This window comes from Taudactylus pleione, unplaced genomic scaffold (assembly GCF_031769625.1).
Source record: "Taudactylus pleione unplaced genomic scaffold, aTauple2 ptg001027l, whole genome shotgun sequence".
NCBI classification, from domain to species: domain Eukaryota; kingdom Metazoa; phylum Chordata; class Amphibia; order Anura; family Myobatrachidae; genus Taudactylus; species Taudactylus pleione.
The window spans coordinates 3199941-3224287 of NW_028285428.1; the positions used below are offsets into that span (position 1 = coordinate 3199941).

Here is a 24347-nt window from a genome sequence, read left to right on the forward strand (position 1 = left end):
AAAGCCTTTGACGCTTATGAAATGCTTGTAATTTTACTTCAGTATATCATAGTAACATCTGACAAAAAGGTCTAAAAACACTGATGCCGCAAACTTTGTGAATACCAATACTTGTGTCATTCTCAAAACTTTTGGCCATGACTGTACAGCCCACAAAGTGGATGTTTCCTCAGTGTGTAGGTAACAGGCCCACTGTATCCATTAGTATTGGCATTTTCTGTTAATATTGGAATTGTCTTTCTGCTGCTTCTGAGTTTTTCAGCTAATATGCACCAATTACTGTAGGTCTCCAGGGGCAACAGAAGTAAAGTCCTCCAGTCTTGCTATCTCCTTCCATTTATTTTTCCTTATTATGTCTCATGACTTATTTCCTGGATCGTTCTGCCTGATGGCAGTGACTGCTGTATGCAAATGATGAGACAGAGACATTGAATACACAAAACCATGTTTTTAAAACACGTTTGATCTAGGTGGAATCAGTATGAATTACCGCCGGACGCAAATCCCAACAGCGGCTGCCCGACATGGGTGAAAATCCCGATCGTCCCCACGTAAGTATTTACTAACCTAATCTCCCCCCCTAACCTGCCTTAGGGGTGCCTAACCCTAACCTTCCCCCCAGTGCCTAAACCTAACCCCCGCCACCTAAACCTAAGTCCCCCCAGGGGTGCCTAACCCTAACCCTTCCTTCCCCTAGCCTAACCCTAACCTCCCGGGGGTGGTGCCTAACCCTAAGTCCCCCTGGGAGCCCTAAACCTAACCCTCCCCCCTCCCCCCGCGCAGCTGGGATGCCGGACGCCGGTCTCCCAGATGACAAGCGTCTAGATTTAGATGCCTGTCATTTAACCCTCGCCGGGATAAAGCAGTCGGGAATCCGGCCATCGGGATTACTTCCGCCGGCTTCCCGACTGCATACCGATTTAGGTAAACATTAATACCCCCCCAGGTACTGTATGTGTGTGCCGAAAAAGTAGGCATGCCCACATGCCACAAGTGGTGTGACCACTGAAAATTGGTTGCGCGTCAACATGACACCATTTCTCGTCGCTCTGGGAACATTCCTTTCCATTCCATATTCATCTTAATGTCCCAAGTAGTAGTGCCCCTCTTGCAATGCCCACTGTGGTAAGGCCCCTTTTGCACTGCCCCTTATACAGTGCCCCAAGTTGTGGTCCCCCCCATCCAGTGCCTCCAGTAGTGCCCCTTATACAGTTCCCCCAGTAGTGGTCCCCCATATGCAGTGCTCCCAGTAGTGCCCCTTATACAGTGCCCCCAGTAGTGGTCTCCCCTATACAGTGCCCCTTATACAGTGCCCCCAGTAGTGGTCCCCCCTATGCAGTACCCCTTATATATATAGCACAAAGACACACAAAAAAACCAAAACACAATACTTACCTGAATCCCCGCTCCTGTGCATGCTGCTGTCCGCTCCTCTGTCCTCCTGCTCGGCACTATGGGAGAGACGTTATGACATCTCTCGCATTACCCACTGTGGGAGCCGGAAGGCGGAGCTCATGAGTAAGCTCCAGCCAGCTCCGGCCATGGGTGCAGCACCCAATGAGAGTCTGTCTGTCTCATTGGCTGCTAAAACAGACACACCACCGCCGGGTAGTACGATGTACGACTCGTTGCCGGCGTGTTTGTTTTACTATGTAGTGCGGACCGCACTACACTGACTGAAACCACTGTCCTGGACCGCTTTAAAAAAAGTATTAATTATGAATAAATAGTTTAAAAAAAAAGTATTAATTATGAATATAGTTGGGTTGGGATGTGAGGGAAACACTCCAAAATTTCTTTCACAGGGTGCTAGTAGAGCTGTGGCCGACCCTGACCCAGCTATTGCTAAATGCAGCTTGCACAAGATCTTATAATGCTAAAGGTCTGGAGAGAAACTTGAACTACAGTAGGTCTCCTATAATCCCGTAGCCTCTCTTCAGCCAAGGTTTTCCATAGGATGTCATTATAATATACTAGTAAATTGGACTCTGGATATGCCAGGTCCCCTCAGGCTGCCTTCTCTCTGTCCCTTCACGTCCCAGCCCCTATTTCGCTCCCTGCTGTATTACTTACCCTGTGCCAGCACCATGGTCCTCCTCAGGCTCCTCTTCAGCTGGCCTGCCTCGTTGTGGAGAAGGGGCCCTTCTCTACTACTGCGTATGTATGTACATGATGATGATACAGACGGGCCAGCTTAGGGCGTTATATAATATATATCATTATGAATTGAACAACGTGGGCTTGGCTGCATTATTCCTGGCCATAACATGGGACTGCCATTTATGCAATGTCCCTTTGGCTCTACAGGATTTTTGACATCCACCTGAAGCTTTGGCCCAGAGCTATTGCTCCACACAGTCACACCCTTAATCGATGACTTAAAAGCACAAGTCCTGGGAAAACACCTTCAGGGGTATTCAATTTGGAGCGAAAATTTTCGCCGATTTCAATTATCCCCGTATTCAATTTCAAAGACTTTTCGCAGGTTCGAAAAGTCTTTGACAAAAAATGGGGATAACTTTTCACCACTGAATAGATGGCGAAAAAAAGTGCAGAATTGGGGTTATGGGGTGCAGGCTTAAATAAATAGCCTTGCACCCCTGGGAATGACATTTCAAAAATAACTGTGTCAAAAAAAGTTTAAAAAAAAAAAATAGGGACACCCCAAAAAATTAATTAAAAAATTTGAGGTGAAAAAAAAAGAAAGAAAAAATTGTTTAAAAATAGGGAAATAGGTTCAGGGCTATTCTGCAAATATGCGGCAGGTGTTTTTTAGAATAGGCTATTAATGGCAGGTGCATTTTTGCAGAATTTAAAAAAAAACACTTTAAAATATGCTAGTACCCATTTTCATGTATCCCAAATTTGACGGGACCACTTAAAAAAAATGAAAAAAATAATCTAAGTGCTCTTCTGCATCACTTCTTCAATGTCGGAAAAAAAATGCCTGCCGCGGCTATTTAAAATCCTGACTTTCACTTGCAGGCTAATACGGGGGTACCCATAGTGATCCCCCATGTTTTGACAGCTTTAGGTGGTTCCTACAATTTATTCCAGGTAAATCCCATTTTTTTTTGCCGATCCTATTTTGCTGGCTCCCGTTTTCGTAGCTTTTTAATTGAATACGGGGATAAAGCGGACGCGCGCCCGATACTTTATCTCATGAAAAGCTCCGATGTGGAGCGAAAAGTCCAGCACGGACTTTTCGCTCCCATATTGAATACCCCTCTTAATATTTTCATCCCATATTTTTCAGGGTAGATATTCTGATAAGAGACTGTCGTTGTATGACAGGGACAACACTGCCCTTAAAAATGAGAAATATTCTTCCAACTCACAACACATATTCATTGCGGTCTGGGGCATTTATAGTGTTGGGAATACTTGTTGATGCCGCCAGGTGATAAACTATCCTGTATATATTTGAATGACATAATACAATATATGTAACAGGACAAAACAGAAGATGTTACAATGTCTCTCCACCTTCCGATAGTATAAAAACAAATCTGCAGACTTATGGAATTACCCCTGCTGCATCTCTCGGGTGAGAATGTGAAATCAAAAATGAAAAACAAAAAAATGGAATTAGTTTTTGCGCAGCTCGTTTACAACACTCTCAAATAAAATGCCCTTCTCTGTGTATAGCAGTCTAATATTATACAGGATAAAACAAGAAAAAAGATAGAAAATAGAGGGGATATGATATATTGCAATAAAAAAAACCTGAGATGCACATGAGAACAGATAAAATGAATAACAATTCAGACAAGTTAAGATTGAAAAGACAGCAAAGAAAACAGACTGGAAGACACATTGGAAAGATGATGAATGGATGACTGTATTACCTTTCTATTTTCAGGAAAGACAAATAGCAAAATATACCGCATCAGAAAGGAACTAAAAACATTGATGGATGGAGCACTACAGCTTCAAAGGAGACTTAAACATATTAGAATCCTTTGGCAATGCAGGCTACTGCCGGGGAGATCAGGCAAGAGTGCTCTCTGGATATGAGATTAATACCACTGGAAAAGATTTCTTAAGAGCTTTTACTAACAGAAATGAAGGACATTGATTGCTGCTCAATATAAAATGCTGAGGAGAATGGCTTCTGTCAGCTCATACTTGAAGACATAATCCTTAAAATGTAGGATCTCTCGTTAAATATAAAACGTCAGATCCTTACACAATGTTTGGCTAATAGCTTGGGTGACGTTTAACTGGAATAAAAGAACAGTTTTCTAGGAAAATAATAACTTGACTCAAAGGACAATATAGATATGATATGCGTTACAAGGTGACCTGCTATGAGCACTTAATTAGTAATACATATAGTAAATGCTTCTCTGCATGGACAGAAATGAATATATATATATATATATATATTGTATGTGTTGGCTTACCTATTGCTTACCAATCATCGGTCCCGATTTTGGTGGGTCCCTATCGTCATTCATCTCAAAGGGGGCGGAGTTTGGGCAGATCAGGGGTGGACTTATTTTATCTCATTTGCACATGTCTGAATGTTGGGAGCTAAGGCCGCAAGGCAGAGGCCTGGGTAATCCGTACCCACTCCCCCCACCTCTTAATACTCCATTTAGGAGGTATGAGTTACTGGGCGCCCAATGTCACTCATCCAGTCATTTTAATGCCCCTTGCAGCACCCCCACATGGAAAGCAAGCCACTGACATGAAAGAGAAGCAGGCATGACCTCAGCTGCTGGCTGTTGCTCCTCCATGTCAGTTTTATACTTGGAGTGCGGTGTTTGGTAGTGATGTCACAGGCACGTGTCACATTCCCGGTCTGAGGAGTGAGGTCATACCTCCCAAGTCTTGCGTGCACCTGAAAAAGGGGCGTGGCATGTGCACAGCATCTATTCACTTGCTGCTATCAGAGTGCTCCCCTCTAACTCCCCTCCCCCCCCCTTCCCTACGGGACACTGCGGCCAGCAGGTGGGACGGCGGGACAGTCCCTGGAGAGCGGGACTGTCCTGCTGACAGAGCAGGCAAAATAACTTACACAAGCATGTAGGCTGATGCAGGGTGAGACCTACGCCAGACAGTGAAGGATAAAATATGTAAAATCACTGTTCAAATCCAAAAGCAGGCCACACACATATGCAGCAATGCATGGAACAGACACTTAAGCCCTGCTTGCGTCTGAAGAGGGGAGACGGGAAGGAAGCAACTTGGGGCAAGTACAGAAAGGGTATTCTTATTGTATGTAACTGCAAGCAGATGCCGACCTCTCATAGTATGCGCACATTTATTAGACAGGATTTGCAACTCTGTCCGGAGCTGCAGAGTTTTGTGGCGCCTTAAAGATTAACAATGATCAAGACCGTCACAGAGAAATATAGCCGTGTTATTTGCAGATGCCAGATGCTTGAATGCAGGGTCCAGAAACATGATGATGATATCGGTCATCAGCACTGGTGCAACGCTAGTGATTGGCTGATTGGAAATGCACCCTCGACGCTGATACTTTTTTCGCTGCTTGTGTATATTATGTTTTCTATGTGCGTGTTTTAGCAAAGAGTTGTCTCTGATGTGTTATGCTTCTATAAAACTTAAGGTGCATATACACGGTACCATATTTATGAACTAGATCATTCAACGATAAACCGCTCATAGCGTTCATTTTTATGCAGCGAACGACCAAACGATGCACGTCCCGCATGGACAATAACGATTTCTATGGCCGTCCATACATGCAGGCCCACTTGGAAGATTTCATCAAGATTTGCCTGTACAGAGATGTGGCAGGATGACTTCACTGAAAGATATCTATCATAGATATCTGTCAGTGTGTACACCCAATATAGTTTATCCTGCACTACAGAAGGTTCAAGGGAAACCATTCAGCGATATCGTTGGTTGTGCAAATCGTACCATGTGTATGCAGCTTTAGAAAACCTAAGAGTGAATGCATATTTTGCAAGGAAAAAGGATAGATAAAAAAATATGAGTGTAAGTGTATGTGACGGAAGCCTAACATAAACCTGGCACAAATGATACTGTGCTGACCTGCTTGCAACTTGCATCTGTGTATAGTTACTTAATGAGGGCACTTTATGTCTGGGAGTTGAGATGCAGCTTCGGCCCCATTATTCTTTGATAAATCACATTTATAAGGAATAATAACACTACTATAATTAGAATAGGGAGTTATGTGAGCTATAGTACTATATTTGGGTCATGTGCTGGGCCTTTCTGTTGTCACAGTACTCTTAGTTCTATTATCCTTATACTTCACAGCAGAGGTTGTGTTATCCCAGGCTGCCCATATAGCTTTAATTCTCTTATAAAGTACCATATCCTATATTTTGATTGGCAAAGCTAGCCTCTTTAGTTTTCCTACAGACTGATATGAGAGGCATTCCTATTGTGTTAGAAACTGAGGTGGAGACTTGTGTCTGGGGTATGGAATAGATGAAGCCCTACAAGGGTCTACCCCAGTGTGAGGTATAGAGGTTTTAAACTTGTTTCTGTGGTATGGAATAGACCAGTGGTTCTTAAACTCGGTCCTCAGGACCCCACACAGGTCACATTTTCCAGGTCACCCAGCAGATGCACAGGTGTATTCATTACTCACTGACACATTTTAAAGATCCACAGGTGGAGCTAATTAATTAATTTGTGATTCTGTGAGGTGACCTGGAAAACATGCACTGTTTGGGGTTCTGAGGACCAAGTTTGAGAACCTATGGAATAGACGAATGCCCTACAAGGGTCTCTACACCAGAGTGAGGTATAGAGGTGGAACTTGTGTGTGTGGTATGGAATAGATGAAGCCCTACAAGGGTCTACACCAGATTGAGGTATAGAGGTGGAGACTTGTGTCTGTGGTATAGAATAGACAAAGCCCTACAAGGGTCTACACCAGAGTGAGGTATAGAGGTGGAACATGTGTCTGTGGTATGGAATAGACGAAGCTCTACAAGGGTCACTACACCAGAGTGAGGTATAGAGGTGGAACTTGTGTCTGTGGTATGGAGTACAAGAAGCCCTACAAGGATATTCACCAGTGTGAGGTACAGAGGTAGAGACTTGTGTCTGGGGTATGGAATAGATGAAGCCCTATAAGGATCTACACCAGAGTGAGGTACAGAGTTAGAGACTTGTGTCTGGGGTTATGGAATAGATGAAGCCCTATAAGGATCTACACCAGAGTGAGGTATAGAGGTGGAGACGTGTGCTTGTGGTATGGAATAAATGATGCCATACAAGGGTCTCCACCAGAGTGAGGTATAGAGGTAGAAACTTGTGTCTCTGGTATGGAAATAACGCAGCCCTACAAGGGTCTACACCTGAGTGAGGTACAGAGGTGGAGACTTGTGTTTGGTACATGGAATAGACAAAGCCCTATAAGGATCTACACCAGAAGTGAGGTATAGAGGTGGAGACGTGTGCTTGTGGTATGGAATAGATGATGCCATACAAGGGTCTACACCAGAGTGAGGTATAGAGGTGGAAACTTGTGTCTCTGGTATGGAAATAATTAAGCTGTACAAGGGTCTACACCAGAGTGAGGTACAGAGGTGAAGACTTGTATTTGGTGTATGGAATAGACAAAACCCTAAAAGGGTCTACACCAGAGTGAGGTACAGAGATGGAGACTTGTGTTTGGTATATGGAATAGACAAAGCTCTAAAAGGGTCTACACCAGAGTGAGAAACAGAGATGGTGTCTTGTGTTTTGTGTATGGAATAGACAAAGCCTTACAAGGGTCTACACCAGAGTGAGGTACAGAGGTGAAGACTTGTACTTGGTGTATGGAATAGACAGAGCCCTACAAGGGTCTGCACCAGAATGAGCTACAGAGGGATAGGGAAAATTGATTATTGCTACTGAAGTGATGACATCAAAAGTCACCAATATTAAGTTATAATAATTAATAATTCACTGTTAATGCAGATACTATATGCAAACACATACAGTACATCTGTCTCCTGTTTGTGTCCTTTAATTAAATAACTTTACTATAAATTACAAAAATAAAATATTTCATATTAAAGCAAAAAATATATTTATTACTACAATCACTTTACTTGAGTGCTTGCATATTTGTGTAATGATACACCATATTTCTACGTGCAAATCCTGATGCATGCAATTTCTATTCTAATCTTTTATACTTAATACCAGGACATCCATCCAATAATTAATTAGTAGTTTACAACACTTCTTCCAATGCCTCGCGTTTCTATGCAGAAGGTATAGCACCTCTCATTTTGTATGCAAAGTGCATAGTGTTACTGCTTAAATCAAACTACTTTTATTGGGGAATAAAGTTCAGGAGGAGGCCAATACTTCTTAGAATAGCAGTGCTGTGAATTAAAACACTGCAGATTCCTGCCTGGGACATGCACCGTAGAAGCTTAATCTTTTCTTAATATATGGATGGAGTCCGTCAGACCCTTGAGTGCAATGCAAACTAATTTATCAGTATAGAATTGTTGAAAGACAGCCAGTTTTGCAGCTATTGGAGTATGGTTTAGCTCCTGATGTAGAAATATACTACTGAAGATGGACATAAACTTCAAACAGCCTTTGCAACAAAATGACAGACACAGGCAAGTAGTTTTCCGTAAAATAAAATAGAAGTTCTTAAAGGTACACTGACATTACTTATTATTATAATAAATAATAATATTCCTGCTGCAGATTCCTACGTAGATTTTATAGACGGACAGATCCGATCGAGTTCCGTCTGACTCAGAAAAGGACGGACATACACAGAAATGTGTCATTTATATCTGTGCATGCGCCGTATGCTGAAATTTGCAATTTGCATCTGCGTACAGAGATCTGCGTGACTCACAATCAGACTCTGAAAGTTTTATTTTGAACTTGTCACGCATTAGGATTATATATGTGATTCCTGGCAGATCTGATCACTCGTTAATTGATATTGAAGCTCCTTGCAAGTGCAGGGCACAAGGATTGTAAAATAATATATACGGAACATTAATAACCAATAAAACAATTGTAAATCTTTCAAATTAATCGCTTTTAATTTTTTTCAATGATGGGACGGAACCAGTGCAGATGCATCCTGCAGATGGTGCATGAGCTGCTCCATGCACGCGCACTGCGGCGGAGGGTACGAGAACAGCCGGCCATTAAATGGGCGTTTCTGGGTGGCTACCTTGTGAAAGCATGGAAAGTACAGCATCTATCTCGTGGGCATGTAGCCGGACTGCCAGTCTAAGGTGTATATATGGAGATGGGTTACCTGTTTCTGATGGATTGTTGGCACGCTGCATGGGACTGGTGTAAGTGCTGATACTAATGATGATGATGTCTGCAGTTGTGCATGGAAAAACAGTGCGCTGTGCAACCGTATGCATGAAGCCACGCGGAACTTGCGATAGCAGTAAATCTGGTTGTCGTGAATGTCTGTACTTGCAGGCACTTTATATCCACCTTAAAATCAGGCCCTGTACACCAAAGCTTCCTGCATCACAACTGCATCAATACTCTGTATTAAGGATCTTAGAAATCAGGCCCTGTACACCAAAGCTTCCTGCATCACAACTGCATCAATACTCTGTATTAAGGATCTTAGAAATCAGGCCCTGTACACCAAAGCTTCCAGTGTTACAATTGCATCAATACTCTGTTTTAAAGATCTTAGAAATCAGGCCCTGTACACCAAAACCTCCAGTGTTACAACTGCATCAATACTCTGGCCCGTATTCAATTTGGAGCGAAAAGCCGTTTTCGCGTGTTTTTGGCGGAAACTTTTCGTCGATGATGTCATTTTGCCAGGCAGAAAAGTATCTCCGTATTCAATTTGAAAGACTTTCCGCCTAGGCGGAAAGACAATGCAATGTAATAGGCGAAAAAGTTTTGCCTATGAATAGCAGGCGGAAAAAAGTGCAGAATTGGTGTTTTGGGGTGCAACGTGGCAGGAACCCCCGTGCAGCCTTCAGACAGTCCCCCAAAGGTAAACTGTGTAAAAAAAAATAAAAAAAACACTTAAGGACACCCCAAGAAATCACTTTGAATTTGGGGGTGAAAAAAAAAATGTTGGGAGACAAAGTTAAAAACTAGCGAACTAGACTCTGGGGGGGTCCCCAAGTATGCCCCATGTGTTTTTTTCATTGCAGGGGCTTGTGGCAGGTGGATTTTTCACAATTTTTTAAACTAAACTTTAGCAACTTTAACATATGCTGGCCCCCATTTTCAAGTACCCTCAATTTGATGGGATAAGTTATTTTCTGCAGAAAAAACTTCAGAATACTATTTTGCACCACTTATACAAAAACACTATTTAGCAGCTATAGAGCCCATTTAAAAACACCAAATACCTTCAGCAAGCCAAATCGGGGGGTACCATAGCTAACCCCCATGTCAGAGCATCTTTTGGGGGGTGTCAGGCTGATTTCCCCAAAACTGACAGTACTTTCCGCTTGTTTAACTTTCGTCGGGTCCTGTTTTCGCCTACTTTAAAGTTGAATACGGCGGTACGCGGACACGCACGCAATACTTTTCCGCCTGCAAAACATGCGATGTAGGCGAAAAATCCGGGAGGCGAAAAAGTATCGCGGCTCAGCTCAAATTGAATACAGGCCTCTGTATTAAAGATCTTAGAAATCAGGCCCTGTACACCAAAGCCTCCAGTGTTACAAGTGCATCAATATTCTGTATTAAAGAGCTTGGAAATCAGGCCCTGTACACCAAAGCTTCCTGTGTCACAACTGCATAAATACTTTGCGCCAATGAGCTGGGAAATCTGTTTGAGGATTATCTGGTAGTTTGTATCCCAATCATTTGTTGGAGATTTAGTCAATATATATTAAGAAATGAGGAACATATTATTCAAGACCAGGGACAGAACTGCGTCTTAAAATAGGCATTCCTCCCGCACAGGTGCCATAGGCTTCCACATACGGGAAAAAGAGGCATGGCCATGCAGCACGGTGGCGTGGCCACGTGGCACGGGGTGTGGTCGTGCGTTAGGGGACATGGGGCATGCCCTTGTGGCATGAGTTGTGGTTGCGCATCATGGGGACATGCTGCAAGTCACTGGAGCTGCTCAGCAAGGAATCCAGTTGGCCTGACAGGCCCATCCGACCATCTGCCCTTATGGCATTTGCATGAAGAGCCAGATGGCCAGTCTGGATGTTTTCAAGACTTATCCTTGCTCACCCGAGTATCTCTGGTGCGCCATTGGTGTAGTTTAGGTAGATCGGAGCAGGGTTTAGGGTGGATGAAAAGTGGGGCTTTTTTTGCCATGAGTTTGCGAATCTACAAATTACTGTCTTGCCCCGGGTGACAGAAATCCTAGTTTCGGCCCTGGTGCTCCTACTATGGGCGCTGTCCTACAAGACAAGTGCTATTTTTCCTATTTCTGCTATTTTTTCCATTTATAATCAAAATAAAATAAATTATAGTTTTCCCCGTATACTACCAAATTACATAATAGAATAGATAAACAGAATAATTAAATTTCTTTTTACTAATTAACACATAAGTGGGAAAATTGATCCTAGCTTGCTGAGGTTAATTAAATGCATTTGAACATGAAAGGTATTCTCTAGTTCAGCAGATACTATCTTTGACCATGCAAATACCTTTCGGTTTAAGATAGATTTCGGATTTTAGGCTATTCACAGCAGGTCAGACTATAGCTTACGTCCTGAAAAAAGGGATTTTCCCTCCAGCACACTGTAGCAAAATCAAAAATACTTAAATCCTACATAATAATAGAGATTCAGAGGTATTAGTTACATACATTTGCAAATATATGACTAAGCGCCAGGCCAATCGTCAAGGCTCCTCTATACTGGCGTCCCTAACATTAAGGGGTTCACGTCTGAGAAGCAAGGCACCCCAAAAAAATTCTAGCCAAGGACCATCCCCAGGGCATCACACGAAAAGGGGAAAAAAGGTGATAGTGAAGTGTAAAGGATAGATGTGTAAGGATAAATCAATAAGTGTTAATGAAATGTGAAAGAATTAAAATGACATAAATAATATACAAACAATTAGAGAAGTGATAAAAATATTCTATGTGAATTAAGTGGTGATGCCATGAGAAAGGTCCAGCCAGAACAACCCCGGGGGCCCCACTCCCAAACGCTCACCCCAAAATAATTATTGCTACATAATAGTAGCACCCACTCTGGGTCATATAATTACAAATTGGTGTACTGCATGATAACAGCACATGTATAAGCTTAGAGCTAACTCACCTTGGAGGTACCCCAGAAACCTCCACATGGCACTACTTACTTGCTTACGTCCTACCTGCTCCTCTGAAGATGCTGGGAGATTGGGTCATCCAGATGACCGCAGTCTAGTTTATGGTGTCTCACTATAGGGGAGATTTATCAAAGCTTGACGAGCGATAAAATATCAACCAATCAGCTCCTGTCATTTTTCAAACACAGCCTGTAACATGACATTTAGAAGCTGATTGGTTAGTACTTTATCTCTCGCCAAGCGTTTAATAAATCTCCCCCTATGTCTTTAAAGGGTGGGATATTCAAGAAGGCTCCCAGCCCAGTGACATAGTCTTGGTCCAACATAGTCGCATGTCAGAAAGAATAAAAATAATTCCCCAAAAATTCCCACCAAAGATGGGAAAAAAAGTCTTTGAATTAGTAATGAACTCCATACCCAACCACTTGCACACGTCATTTCCAGGAAGTGTATGCAACCATCGGATGCATACGCTGCACTTGTGGTTGACCATACCCTACCGCTAGCACTGCGAGCGCTTCAGTGTAAAAATCAGCCAAGTGACGTGTACTATGACGCTGCGTCTTAATTATGCACGCCTCTGAAACGGCGTTAAGACGCTCGGGCACGACTGCGTTCGCACCACCACTCCCCCGTTTTCATCGACCAACCCCTGTCACCACCCGCAAACGGCTTGTCCTGTCACTCATTCTGCCGGGCTGTCTATGCGCAGCGAGCGAACTCTTGCCTATCGCTCGGACTGGTTCACGCACGAGCACTGTGATGCCTACGCATGCGCACAATGAAAACATCGGCAGTCTCCGTGCGAATGCTTCCTAGCGAGCGGGTCTGAATCGGACCCAAAGAGCGATCAATGGCACCATACAATACAGCTAATGCCCGCTTGTTAATATGAAGGACAAGGAGACAAATGTGCAATATTCTGAACATCCTTTCTGTTCCATTTCTTCATTCTTCTGTTTAATGTCTCACAACTCATCTACCTAAATTCAGTTAACAGCGAGCAGCAAGGTTGTGAAGTCATGTTTAAATGTATCAAGTTGTGATTTCACTAATGGATCATATGACGAATTGTACTGTAAAACTTTCACAAAACGACGACAGTACATAAGGCAAACCGTTAAAAAGACAAACGGTACATCAATGCGTGCGCCACTCAACAAATAGCAGAATTAAATGTAAAACTGCCGGCTTAGAATGAGCTATTGGATTAAGCCGATTGGACAAAACTCAAATAAACTTAAATGGCTTTAGAAGTAAACTCTAGGATTAATTGAGATCCCGGGCAGGTGCTAGAATAGTAATTCACTAAATGATCAAGAACATGCCAAGGAAGAGAAAAATGTGTTGCTTTTCAGATAATTTCCCAGAAGCTTCATAAAAGAAAATTGATTACAGAAATTTAATAAGTACAGCAGAGTTAGAGATGAACTAATCAAATGAGTTTTTAATTAGATTTCAGGTACAAAAAAATAGGGGTCATTCTAATTTGTGCACTCGGTTGGTTTTTAGTAGGTTAACTGGTTATATTCTGCTTTTCAGGACAATTAAAATGGATGGTTAGAATAACAGATTACATCCAAAAGGATTAACCAGTATGCTTATCATTATCTAAATGAAAAGTTTTGACCTTGGAGAGGTGAAGACTTGTATTAATGTATGTACTACTATGTTGTATTCCCCATTGATGAAATGATGATCGTGTAATTATTTTAAAATATGTATAGATGTATTACCTTAAAGCAGCGTTTCTCATGAAATCCTAACAGGGCATGTTTTCCAGATCATCTAGCTGGAGCACAGGTGTGTTAATTGACTTGCACAATAGATCTAGGATACTTTGAAAACAGGCACTGTTAGGGTTCCATGAGGAAAGAGTGGGAGTAACACTGCCCTAACACATGTATCATATTTATAATGGTTCCTAATTGTTGTAATGATAAAAACAGGGATGTAACACAGAGCAACCAATTAGATTCTGGCATTGTTAATAAAACAGTTTAGAAAATGAAAGTGAGTCTCTGATTGGCTGCTACTTGTCACAGCATTATTACATTTACCAGTGTTTTGAGGTAATCAAGTTTATTCATCTCTATGTGACAGATGATTTGTTAGAAAGTTACTTCTCTGTAAAGGTGAGCAAGGTTTAATAAGTTCCTTTCCAGGGTAAATTTTACCCCAGAGAATTAACATTTTATTTATTTTTAGAAATAACATATAAATTAAAAACATTCAGGTCCAGGTGTTATTACCTGCGGGAAGCGGACAGTGGTGGGATTTCAGGTTGTCTTTGCCGTAAAACAAGTTGCCCCTTTAAATCTAGCGTCTACATTGCCGAAATCTTTCTGTAGCCGGCATCTCGCAGGCTACCACAGACCCCCCTTTTTTGCAAGCACATGCGCCGATCTCCAGCAAAATGGCACCAGCTGGGGTTAGGCACTAGTGGGGGAGGGTTAGGTTTAGGCTTTCGGGTTTGGGGATAGGTTTAGGTGCTAGGGGGGAGGGTCAGATTTAGTTAGGGGGAGGGTTAGGATACTTACCAATAGGTGTCGGTATACTAACCCTGTCGGCATCTGGATTTTTTTTTTTTAATACTTACAGGTATATAGCCTATCCTATTGCCTGATATAAACCAAATAGTATATGGAAGGTTTTATTAAAGTCAGTTCAGTAGTTTTTGAGATAACCCAGAACAATGAATCAGACAGAAGAAAATTCTAAAAATGGCTAAATCTGTCTAGGTGCCCTCTAACCTTATACACTAAATGTCTATCTTGAAATTGACTACATATGTAACAAATACAGACAAAGGGGGGCATTTTGAGATGGACACATCTGCGGCCACTTTTCCTTATGGCCGTAGATGTATGTTTAATACATTATGGCGTTCTGAGAATCTGCCTTTGTATAGTAACAATCAGTGCATCTGCCTGTGGAAGCCTATCCTGACCACTGTTCTAACGTTGCTGCCGCCATCATTAGTATCTGACCTGATGCCAGCCACATGCAGGGTGCAAAAGGTTTGGCTGAAACAGATTTAAGCTGGGTACACACGTAAAGATTTTCTGTCCAATCAGCCAACTAGTTGATTGGTTGGAATGAAAATCTGGTAACGTACGGGAGTAACTGATGATCAGCAATTTGCTCCTAAATGCCAGAAAACAGATGAAAATGGTCGTCAGACAAGTTTGTTAAATGTTTGATCTAAACAATTTGTTCAAACAGTGTTTGTCCATTTTCCGGCGTTTGAGAGCAAATTGCTGATTGTCATTTGCTTTCATCCCTTACCAGATTTTCATTCCAACCAATCAACTAGTTGGCTGGTTGGACAGAAAATCTTTAGGTGTGTACCCAGCTATACAGTAGGGGTGCATGATTCCTTATATTACATACATTTCCTATTAAGCACTCAGGTGAAGACATCACTAACAACACATTGATTATCAGCAGTGACATCAGAACTCACTGTTTACAGCACAGATTCTCAAACTCGGTTCTAAGAACCCCCAACAGTGCGTGTTTTCCAGGTCTCCTCACAGAATCACAAGTAAAATAATTTGCTCCACCTGTGGATCTTTTAAAATGTGTCAGTGAGTAATGAGTACACCTGTGCACCTGCTGGGTGACTTGGAAAACGTGACCTGTGTGGGATACTGATGACTGAGTTTGAAAACCACTGATTTACAGGAATGTGTACATTTATTAACATCACTTGTGTAAAATATTGTTAGAATACAATGATTAAATGTAAATATTTAAATCACAGAAATAACATTTTTAGAAATGGTGTTATTCTACATATTTTATGATACATACAAGTTTCATTTCGTTATCCTGCCACAGAGTCTTTGGTGTTCTATAGAAACTTTATATTTTACAGCTACTTTAAGGAAAATACAATATGTGAAGCTATAATTAGAGATTAGTGCCATCGCATCAGTATACAAAATATACAGATTTTAGAACATGGTCACAAGAATAAGCAATAACATTACAATTATGTTACCTTAATTATGTATATTTTAAATACTTATAATAGTTACAGAAGGAAGTGTTGCAGTTATCACCACATAAAGAAATGTATGTTTACGGACTATTAGGCACAACACCAAATACACTATAGTTTAGCAGAATAAAGGCAATAAACTTCCAGGTATCACCAACTATATTTCTATGATAGAGAAGGGGACCATTTATACAGGGATGTAGTTGACATCCTGGCGGTCGGGATGCTGGCGCTTAGAATACCGACGCCGGAATCCCAACAGCAGCCGGAATCCCGGTACCAGAATTCCGACAACCAGCATCCCAATGGTAAGTATTAGTTAGGGGTAGGGTAAGGTTTAGGTTAGGGGTTTGGGTTAGGCACTAGGGGGAGGGCAAGGGTTAAGCTGCGGGGGTGGTGGGTTAGGGTTAGGCTGTGGGGGGAGGTTAGGGGGAGGATTAGGGTTTTAAGTACTTGCCTTTGGGCGTCAGGATTATGAATGTTGGGATGCCGCTGTCGGCGGAACCCAGCACTTTATACAATTATTATTTTTACATATTTAAATGCAATCTATGCAGGGCCGGATTGAGGGCCACATGGGCCTGGAGCTGAAAATTACCAAGGGCCTATTATGAGAAGAGAGGAGGTGTGACCAGTGCTGTGTAGGTGTGGCCAGTGCCATGTGGGCGTGTACACCCTTATACTCTCAGACTCAATGTCTCCCTAAATATGTAAAAGAAAAAAAATGCTTAATGTTGTGAGGTAAATAGAAATAGAATTTTTATACTTATGATTTATGGCCAGCTGTGTGGAGAGCAGATAGCCAGTCAACATCATGTTGTCATGACAATGGGCCTATTTTTATGTGGAGGCCTGGAGCCGTAGCTCCATCCGGCCCGTTGTTAATCTGGCCCTGAATGTATGTACAATCTCTTGCGTGCATAATCTGGTGTGGTCATGACTTTTTTTTTGCACCTCCTCTGTGTCCCAAAGGAAGGAACAGGGGTCCCAGAATCCCAGAATCAGAGCCATCTAGTGTTGCGCCAGTTTAGTACACTGCACTGGTGCAAGTTTAATTTATAGATATGTTTGTCCGACATGTCATCTGTTGATACCATGCTCACACGAGTGCATTATAAATCATGTATTCCACAATATGTCACCCTCTTTTCCTCTTTTTCCATATCATTTTCTCCAGCGTCTTAACTAGGGTGGTGCGACATGTGCCATGGCACAGGGAACTGCAAGGCAGGGGGCGCTGTTCGGGCCTGTATATTTTCTGTTTATAATCATTATCACTTGTAGCTTCCTCTTATTTTTTATCTTCAGCATCTCCTGGCCACCCTGATCTCCTCCCTGACCAACTCCCCCTCTATCTGGCCACCTTCCAAAGAACCTTCAGTCACAAGCTATTTTATTTAACACACACATTTCATCATACTGTCATAACCGGGATTTGAACCTATCACCTCTTACTTGACAGTCAGGCACATTACACATGGAGCTATTCCTGCTGCAGGACCAACTTTTTAGGCAGCTCTCCTACATCTAGAGCTGGTGAACTATACTGCATAATTCACTCTGTATTTGGCAGTGACACCTTGATAACAGTGGTACAAAGGGATTGGTACCCCTTCATCATCGTACGGAACAAATTAGATTTCACGTGGCCCTATCCAATTATGCTACGCCCCTTTTTTGGGGCATATGTCATATGTCCCCATTTGAAAAATAGGGTTGAGGGGGCACCAATGCTCTTCTTGGCACAAGACACCAAAAAAGTCTAGTTATGAGTCTAATTTTCACCATTGCAACACTTTTGTAATACATCACTCTGTCCTAAGATGGCAATTTTTAGCAACTGCGAATGCGCAAAAATTCTAAAACCCCGGCAGCATATGAGTTATACAGGGTGTAGAAAAGAGCTCTTGTGATTGGGACAAGTGGTAAAAAATTTTTTGCGGAAAAGTGATGGGCGTTCCTCGGCGGTGACTAAAAGTGAATTCAATAAAAGTCAGTGTCATGGGTGTGCTATGGAAGTTTCATGGGTGTGTCAGTTAAAGCGGCTGAAGTCCCAGACGCAGAGCCACAGCCATAGGAGGCCAGAGTCAGACGGTCACAGGGCTGGTGCACGTGTTGATGGTGCACTGATGGTGGCATCTAAAGAATCACCAGTGGTATTACAGCGTGCAGAGACACAGAAAGTGGCCATCTCAGTCCTTGCACAGGCTACTACACCAGGGAAAGGGCTGATACTAGCATTTGCATATACTTGCAGCCACGACTCTGGCAAGCAACGCAGAAGTACACGCAGCGTCATCCATCTCTAAATCAGGCCCTAAGTGTGGTAATTCATACATTACCCTATAGACACAAAGCCTATCTGCAGTGTCACTGGCTCATAGTGTACTGAGATAAGAAATACTGGGTCAGCCAACTACAGGGCTTTCCTCAGCTGCCTGTCACTACATTATTGAGGGCCGGGTTGCCCCCAATAATTAAGTATCCAACTTGCTTCAAGTAGCAGAGGTAAATTCAAAATCACCGGAGCAATTTTACATTGCTCACGTGCGGAGTCAGCTGATCCGAAATCTATCTCACCGCTACTTCTATACAGTAGCAGTGAAAATAAGCAGTGTCCAGTCTGACTTGGGTTCACACATGCGTACATAGAACCCAGAGTCCGGCGGAAGGAGCCTAATAGTGGCAAGGGAGTCCTCTTCGCAACTCCAGACCTCCTTCCCATAGGAAGGAGTGGGGTCCGGCAATCAGTGAAGATTCCCGCTGTCAACCTCCGTATATTTAGTATTTTTGGAGCTTGATGAATTTAGGTCCCCATACAGAATTGATATGATTTACCGCTGGACGCGGCTGCCCGACATGGGTGAAAATCCTGATCGTCCCTAAGGTAAGTATTCACTAACCTAATTCCCTCCCCTAACCCTAATCTTCCCCCCAGTGCCTAACCCTAATCCCCACTCTAAGTGCCTAAACCTAACCCCCCCTCCCCCGTCGCCTAAACCTAATTCCCCCGGGGGGGGTGCCTAACCCTAAGTCCCCCCCGGGGGTGCCTAACCCTAACTCTCCCTCCCCTAGCCTAACCCTAACCTCCCGGGGAGGTGCCTAACCCTAAGTCCCCCCGGGAGCCCTAAATCTAACCCTCCCCTAAGTGGCGCCCGGCATTACGTCGATCAGGATGCCGGGCGCCGGACTCCTGGCGTCGGTAAAATGACAGGCGTCTACATTTAGATGCCTGTCATTTAACCCTCGCCGGGATAAAGCAGTCGGGAAACCGACTGTCGGGATTAGGTCCGCCGGCTTCTCGACTGCATACAATAGTATAGGGACAGTGGGCCAGGTTGGGACTGAAAGGTAAGCAGGAGATATCTGTGATATCTCCTACGTTACCTTTATAATGAATGGCTCCGATCTTTAATTTCTACAAAGGTAAGTGAAAATTTGAATTTTCACCTACTTTTGTAGAAATTAAGGGATAATGAATAGACCCCTACTGTAACATAAGCAGCATTTACCTTATGCTTATCTCAACCAGGTTGGCTTAATTCTATGACATCACACTATTATTCTGCTTTAAGCGGGTGCGGGCGCAATCTGGAGAAACAGTGACACTGTACATTTTAGTGTTTTAGTGATTTTGGCTAACACCGGTTTTCCACTGTGCTGGCATTTAATGACAATTTATCAAGTCATTACTCCACCATTAATTAGGCAGTAATATGTTATTGAATGAACAATAAAAACTCCATCTGGAGAGACAAATGGATTATTTTTTTCTGTTTTTTCCCCTCTGAGTGTAGTGAACATTTGAGCTCATACATCAGAACACTGAAGCTACTTTAACATTAAGTGAAATCATTTCAGAGATTTAGGATTTCAGGGAATAAAAAAAAATACTTAAAGAGAAATGGTAATGTGGCTACATGTCACTTACACAATAGTAGAAAACTGGATCTTATGGAAAGAAACGTATTAGTTACTAGTAGATCCAGTTTTTAATGGACCTACAGTATTAACAATAGCAACAGGGGACACTTATTATACCCTTATAAGTCACATATTGAATACAAAATATGTAAATACAGTTATTATAAAAAGTGTTTTTTTTTTTTTTTTTTAAGTATAATTGTAGAGAACATAGGGAACAGTCTTTGGGAGGGTCACAGGGTCAATGCCTAAAATATTTATTGGGCCCTCAGTTATCCATTGAATAATAAATCACTTGTAGTAATGATTTAATATTATCTTGCATATCAGCTAGCAAAATACCACTAAGTTATTCAACAATGCTAGTCCTAGATCAAAAAAACCCATCTAGAGTTAAAAATATATTTGAAATCCAAATTTAAAAAAAACATGGCTGGCCCTAGCACACTCTTTAGCTCTATTTCACTACAAGACCATGTCTACATAGCATTGACACATTTGCAATATCCTCTCATCACTGGAACTATCCCTGTAATGCTGACCACACACAGGGGCTGATTCTGAGTTGGGAACAAAGCAAAATATAGTAACTTTGCACCTTGGTAAAACCATGTTGCACTGCAGGTGGGCAGGGCTGCCATTGGAAATTGTGGGGCCGGGGACTGACAAAATTGACAAAGGCCCCCCCCCCCCGCCTGTGATTGTGCAACTCCAACCATGCAGTGTCTCTATAGCTCCAGCCAGCCCGCTTCTGTCTCTCCAGACAGTGCCCCTTCTGTCATCCCAGCCAGCCCCCCTTCTGTCACCCCAGCCAGCCCCCCATTCTCTCCCCAGCCAGCCCCCATTCTCTCTCCCCAGCCAGTCCCCCATTCTGTCTCCCCAGCCAGCCCCCATTCTGTCTCCCCAGCCAGTATCCCTTCTGTGTCTCCAGCCAGCCCCCATTCTGTCTCCCCAGCCAGTACCCCTTCTGTGTCTCCAGCCAGTACCCCTTCTGTCTCCCCAGCCAGACCCAGTTCTGTCTCCCCAGCCAGCCCCCATTCTGTCTCCCCAGCCAGTACCCCTTCTGTCTCCAGCCAGTACCCCTTCTGTCTCTCCAGCCAGACCCAGTTCTGTCTCCCCAGCCAGCCCCCCTTCTGTCTCCCCAACCAGCCCAATTCTGTCTCCCCAGCCAGTATCCCTTCTGTGTCTCCAGCCAGCCCCCATTCTGTCTCTCCAGCCAGTATCCCTTCTGTGTCTCCAGCCAGTATCCCTTCTGTGTCTCCAGTCAGTACCCCTTCTGTCTCCCCAGCCAGTACCCCTTCTGTCTCCCCAGCCAGTACCCCTTCTGTGTCTCCAGCCAGTACCCCTTCTGTGTCTCCAGCCAGTACCCCTTCTGTCTCCCCAGCCAGACCCAGTTCTGTCTCCCCAGCCAGCCCCCCTTCTGTCTCCCCAACCAGCCCCCATTCTGTCTCCCCAGCCAGTATCCCTTCTGTGTCTCCAGCCAGCCCCCATTCTGTCTCCCCAGCCAGTATCCCTTCTGTGTCTCCAGCCAGTACCCTTCTGTCTCCCCAGCCAGACTCAGTTCTGTCTCCCCAGCCAGCCCCCCTTCTGTCTCCCCAACCAGCCCCCATTCTGTCTCCCCAGCCAGCCCCCATTCTGTCTCCCCAGCCGGTATCCCTTCTGTCTCCAGCCAGCCCCCATTCTGTCTCCCCAGCCAGTACCCCTTCTGTGTCTCCAGCCAGTACCCCTTCTGTCTCCCCAGCCAGTACCCCTTCTGTCTCCCCAGCCAGTATCCCTTCTGTGTCTCCAGCCAGTACCCCTTCTGTCTCCCCAGCCAGACCCAGTTCTGTCTCCCCAGCCAGCCCCCCTTCTGTCTCCCCAACTAGCCCCCCTTCTGTCTCCCCAGCCAGTATCCCTTCTGTGTCTCCAGCCAGACCCCATTCTATCTCCCCAGCCAGCCACCATCCTGTTTCCCCAGCCAGAACCCCTTCTATGTGTCCCCAGTCAGCCCTCTTCTGTCGCCCAGCCATTCCCCCTTCTGTGTCTCCAGCCAGCCCCATTCTGTGTCTCCAGCCTGTCCTCTTCTGTGTCTCCAGCCTGTCCAGTTCTGTCTTTCCAGCCTGTCCAGTTCTGTCTTTCCAGCCAGCCCCCTTCTTTGTCTCTCCTTCTGTGTCTCCATCCAATGTGTGTGTGTGTCTGCTGAAGACTCTAATGTGCTGTTTCAGCTTAAAACAATACCATATTTGGTGAAGCCTATAAATATTTAGTAGTACAAGCAAAATTGTAACACAGTTCATATTATTCAGAGTCTTTAGTCATAGCAAATACAAAAGAACAGTAGTCATATCTAAATCAACAATATGTATCTAACTCACATCCCCTGTCTTCGCTGATGCTACAAATAAGTCTGATTTGGCGCATGTGTAGTCGCCAATTTCTTTCATTGGCGGATGCGCAGTATGCAGAAATCCATGAGAACCGTCCATATTGCCGCTTGCCTCCAACTATGCAGTGTTCCATTTCATAAGCCTTTGCATTGTTATGCTGTCTATGTTATGTATCTGTCACTTTGTTCTAGGTTGTTGTTTATATGAATTATTATTTCCAATAATCATATCTCATCCATTGTATTTTGCAGTCTCTAGTGAAAGTTAATGGGAAACTTAAGCCTATGCTGGACTCTGTGATCACAAATCGATCAAAATGGGAAGAGCTGCACCAAAAAAGACTGGGCTCCCAAGGAAGCACATCATCCACATCCTTCCCGACGCCAGCGTCCTCGCCCCAACCAGCTACAGAGTGTCTCCTGAAGACCTAAGTTTGCAAGGGAGCTGCTGTCATGCGTTAGAGTTATATTCAAAGGCTGTCATAAGCTTAGCTGTTCAATTAAGTTAACCACAGCCATGCTTTTATAGATGGAGAGATATTGGTCATGGCTTGACTTTCGCCTGGAAGTTCAGTGGATTGAAGATAAAGCTGAAGATGGAACTGTGGCGATAATAAAACAATCGTGAGGAGCCACTAGGAAGTCTTGCTGTCCGAGGCCACACACGGCACTCATCCAAGCTTTGCAGACTCTCAGTTGATGCTGTACAGTGGATGGAACACTGGTAAACTTCAACCCAAGCTTAATCCATGCAGCACGGTGACTACAATGCACAATGTAATCATCCACTACTAAACTATTGCTGAAAATGAAAAAAAAAATGCATCTTTTTTTATTTAGTGTTTGCATTTTCCCTTGTAAGTACTGGAAAAGGAATTGTGCCTGCCTGGTGTGATGTTTTGCTCTTCTTCGTACTAGCTTTATTTTAAAAACATGGTAAATTCACATTTTATCACTTTTTTTCACCTTAAACATTAATGGAACTCCAATGGCAGCTTTTTTCCAGATTGCCCAAAGACAAAACAAACTATGCAGAGAAATTCTAGGAAATGATTTCAAAGAAATGAGCTATTTTTTTTTTTCTATATTTTATTTTTCCACCTGTTGTTGTTCGATTATCATCACACTGACATGATATTTAGCTACAATAGAGGTATTCCAGATGTTGGACCCATTTATGATATGGTTTAATTATCTGGATGTGTATTGAGTCTTCTCTTCTATAACACTTTGTTTCGACTGTAATGTGTCCGGTTTATCACTGATAATGGGTCAGAGTAGCTTCAGACTAAACTTTGACTACCTCCTCGTTCTTGTCGGCTACGCCAATTTTTTCGTACAATCTGTGCTTTAAATTGAATGCTGCCCTCTCAATAGTAGGTCAAGCATCAAACTGATCTAAGTCTTGGCGAATACCAGACCTTAAGTGTGATAGCTTAAAATGCTCCAATGTGTTTAGATCTTCAATAGACAAACTTTTTCTCATCCTCTTTGACATAATTAATAGCCACATTTAAGTTATTAGCGTCCTCTATCACAGGCAGGCAATTCATGACATGTATGCAAAACAGTATTACTTCATTCAGTGGTAAAGCACAAATTTATTGAACATGAAACTTCCACTTCTTATACATTTTTTAAACTAAAGTTGTGCAATTATAATAAAATATAGAAAGATATTATAGCCATAACTTCTCGTGACCTTCAGGAAAGATGAAGCCCGATGGAAGGTAAGATTTATTGTACTGTATATTGTAATTACATAAGGTTGCATTATTCACAGAACATATTAAATAGACATCTGGAAACTTTATATTTTGGGATAATAGCCTAGAT

The 24347-nt window shown here is 43.1% G+C and overlaps 1 protein-coding gene across 1 annotated transcript in view; it reads left to right on the plus strand.

Annotated features, from left to right (window-relative positions):
• The window catches only part of PDE11A (phosphodiesterase 11A), a 713048-nt gene extending 689284 nt beyond the window's left edge, over nt 1-23764 (plus strand). The window contains exon 20 of the mRNA XM_088461200.1: nt 22764-23764. Coding sequence (XP_088317326.1) covers nt 22764-22943 — 180 coding nt within the window. The 3' untranslated portion in view covers nt 22944-23764. The remainder of the gene's footprint in view (nt 1-22763) is intronic.
• Nucleotides 23765-24347: the final 583 nt, after the last annotated feature.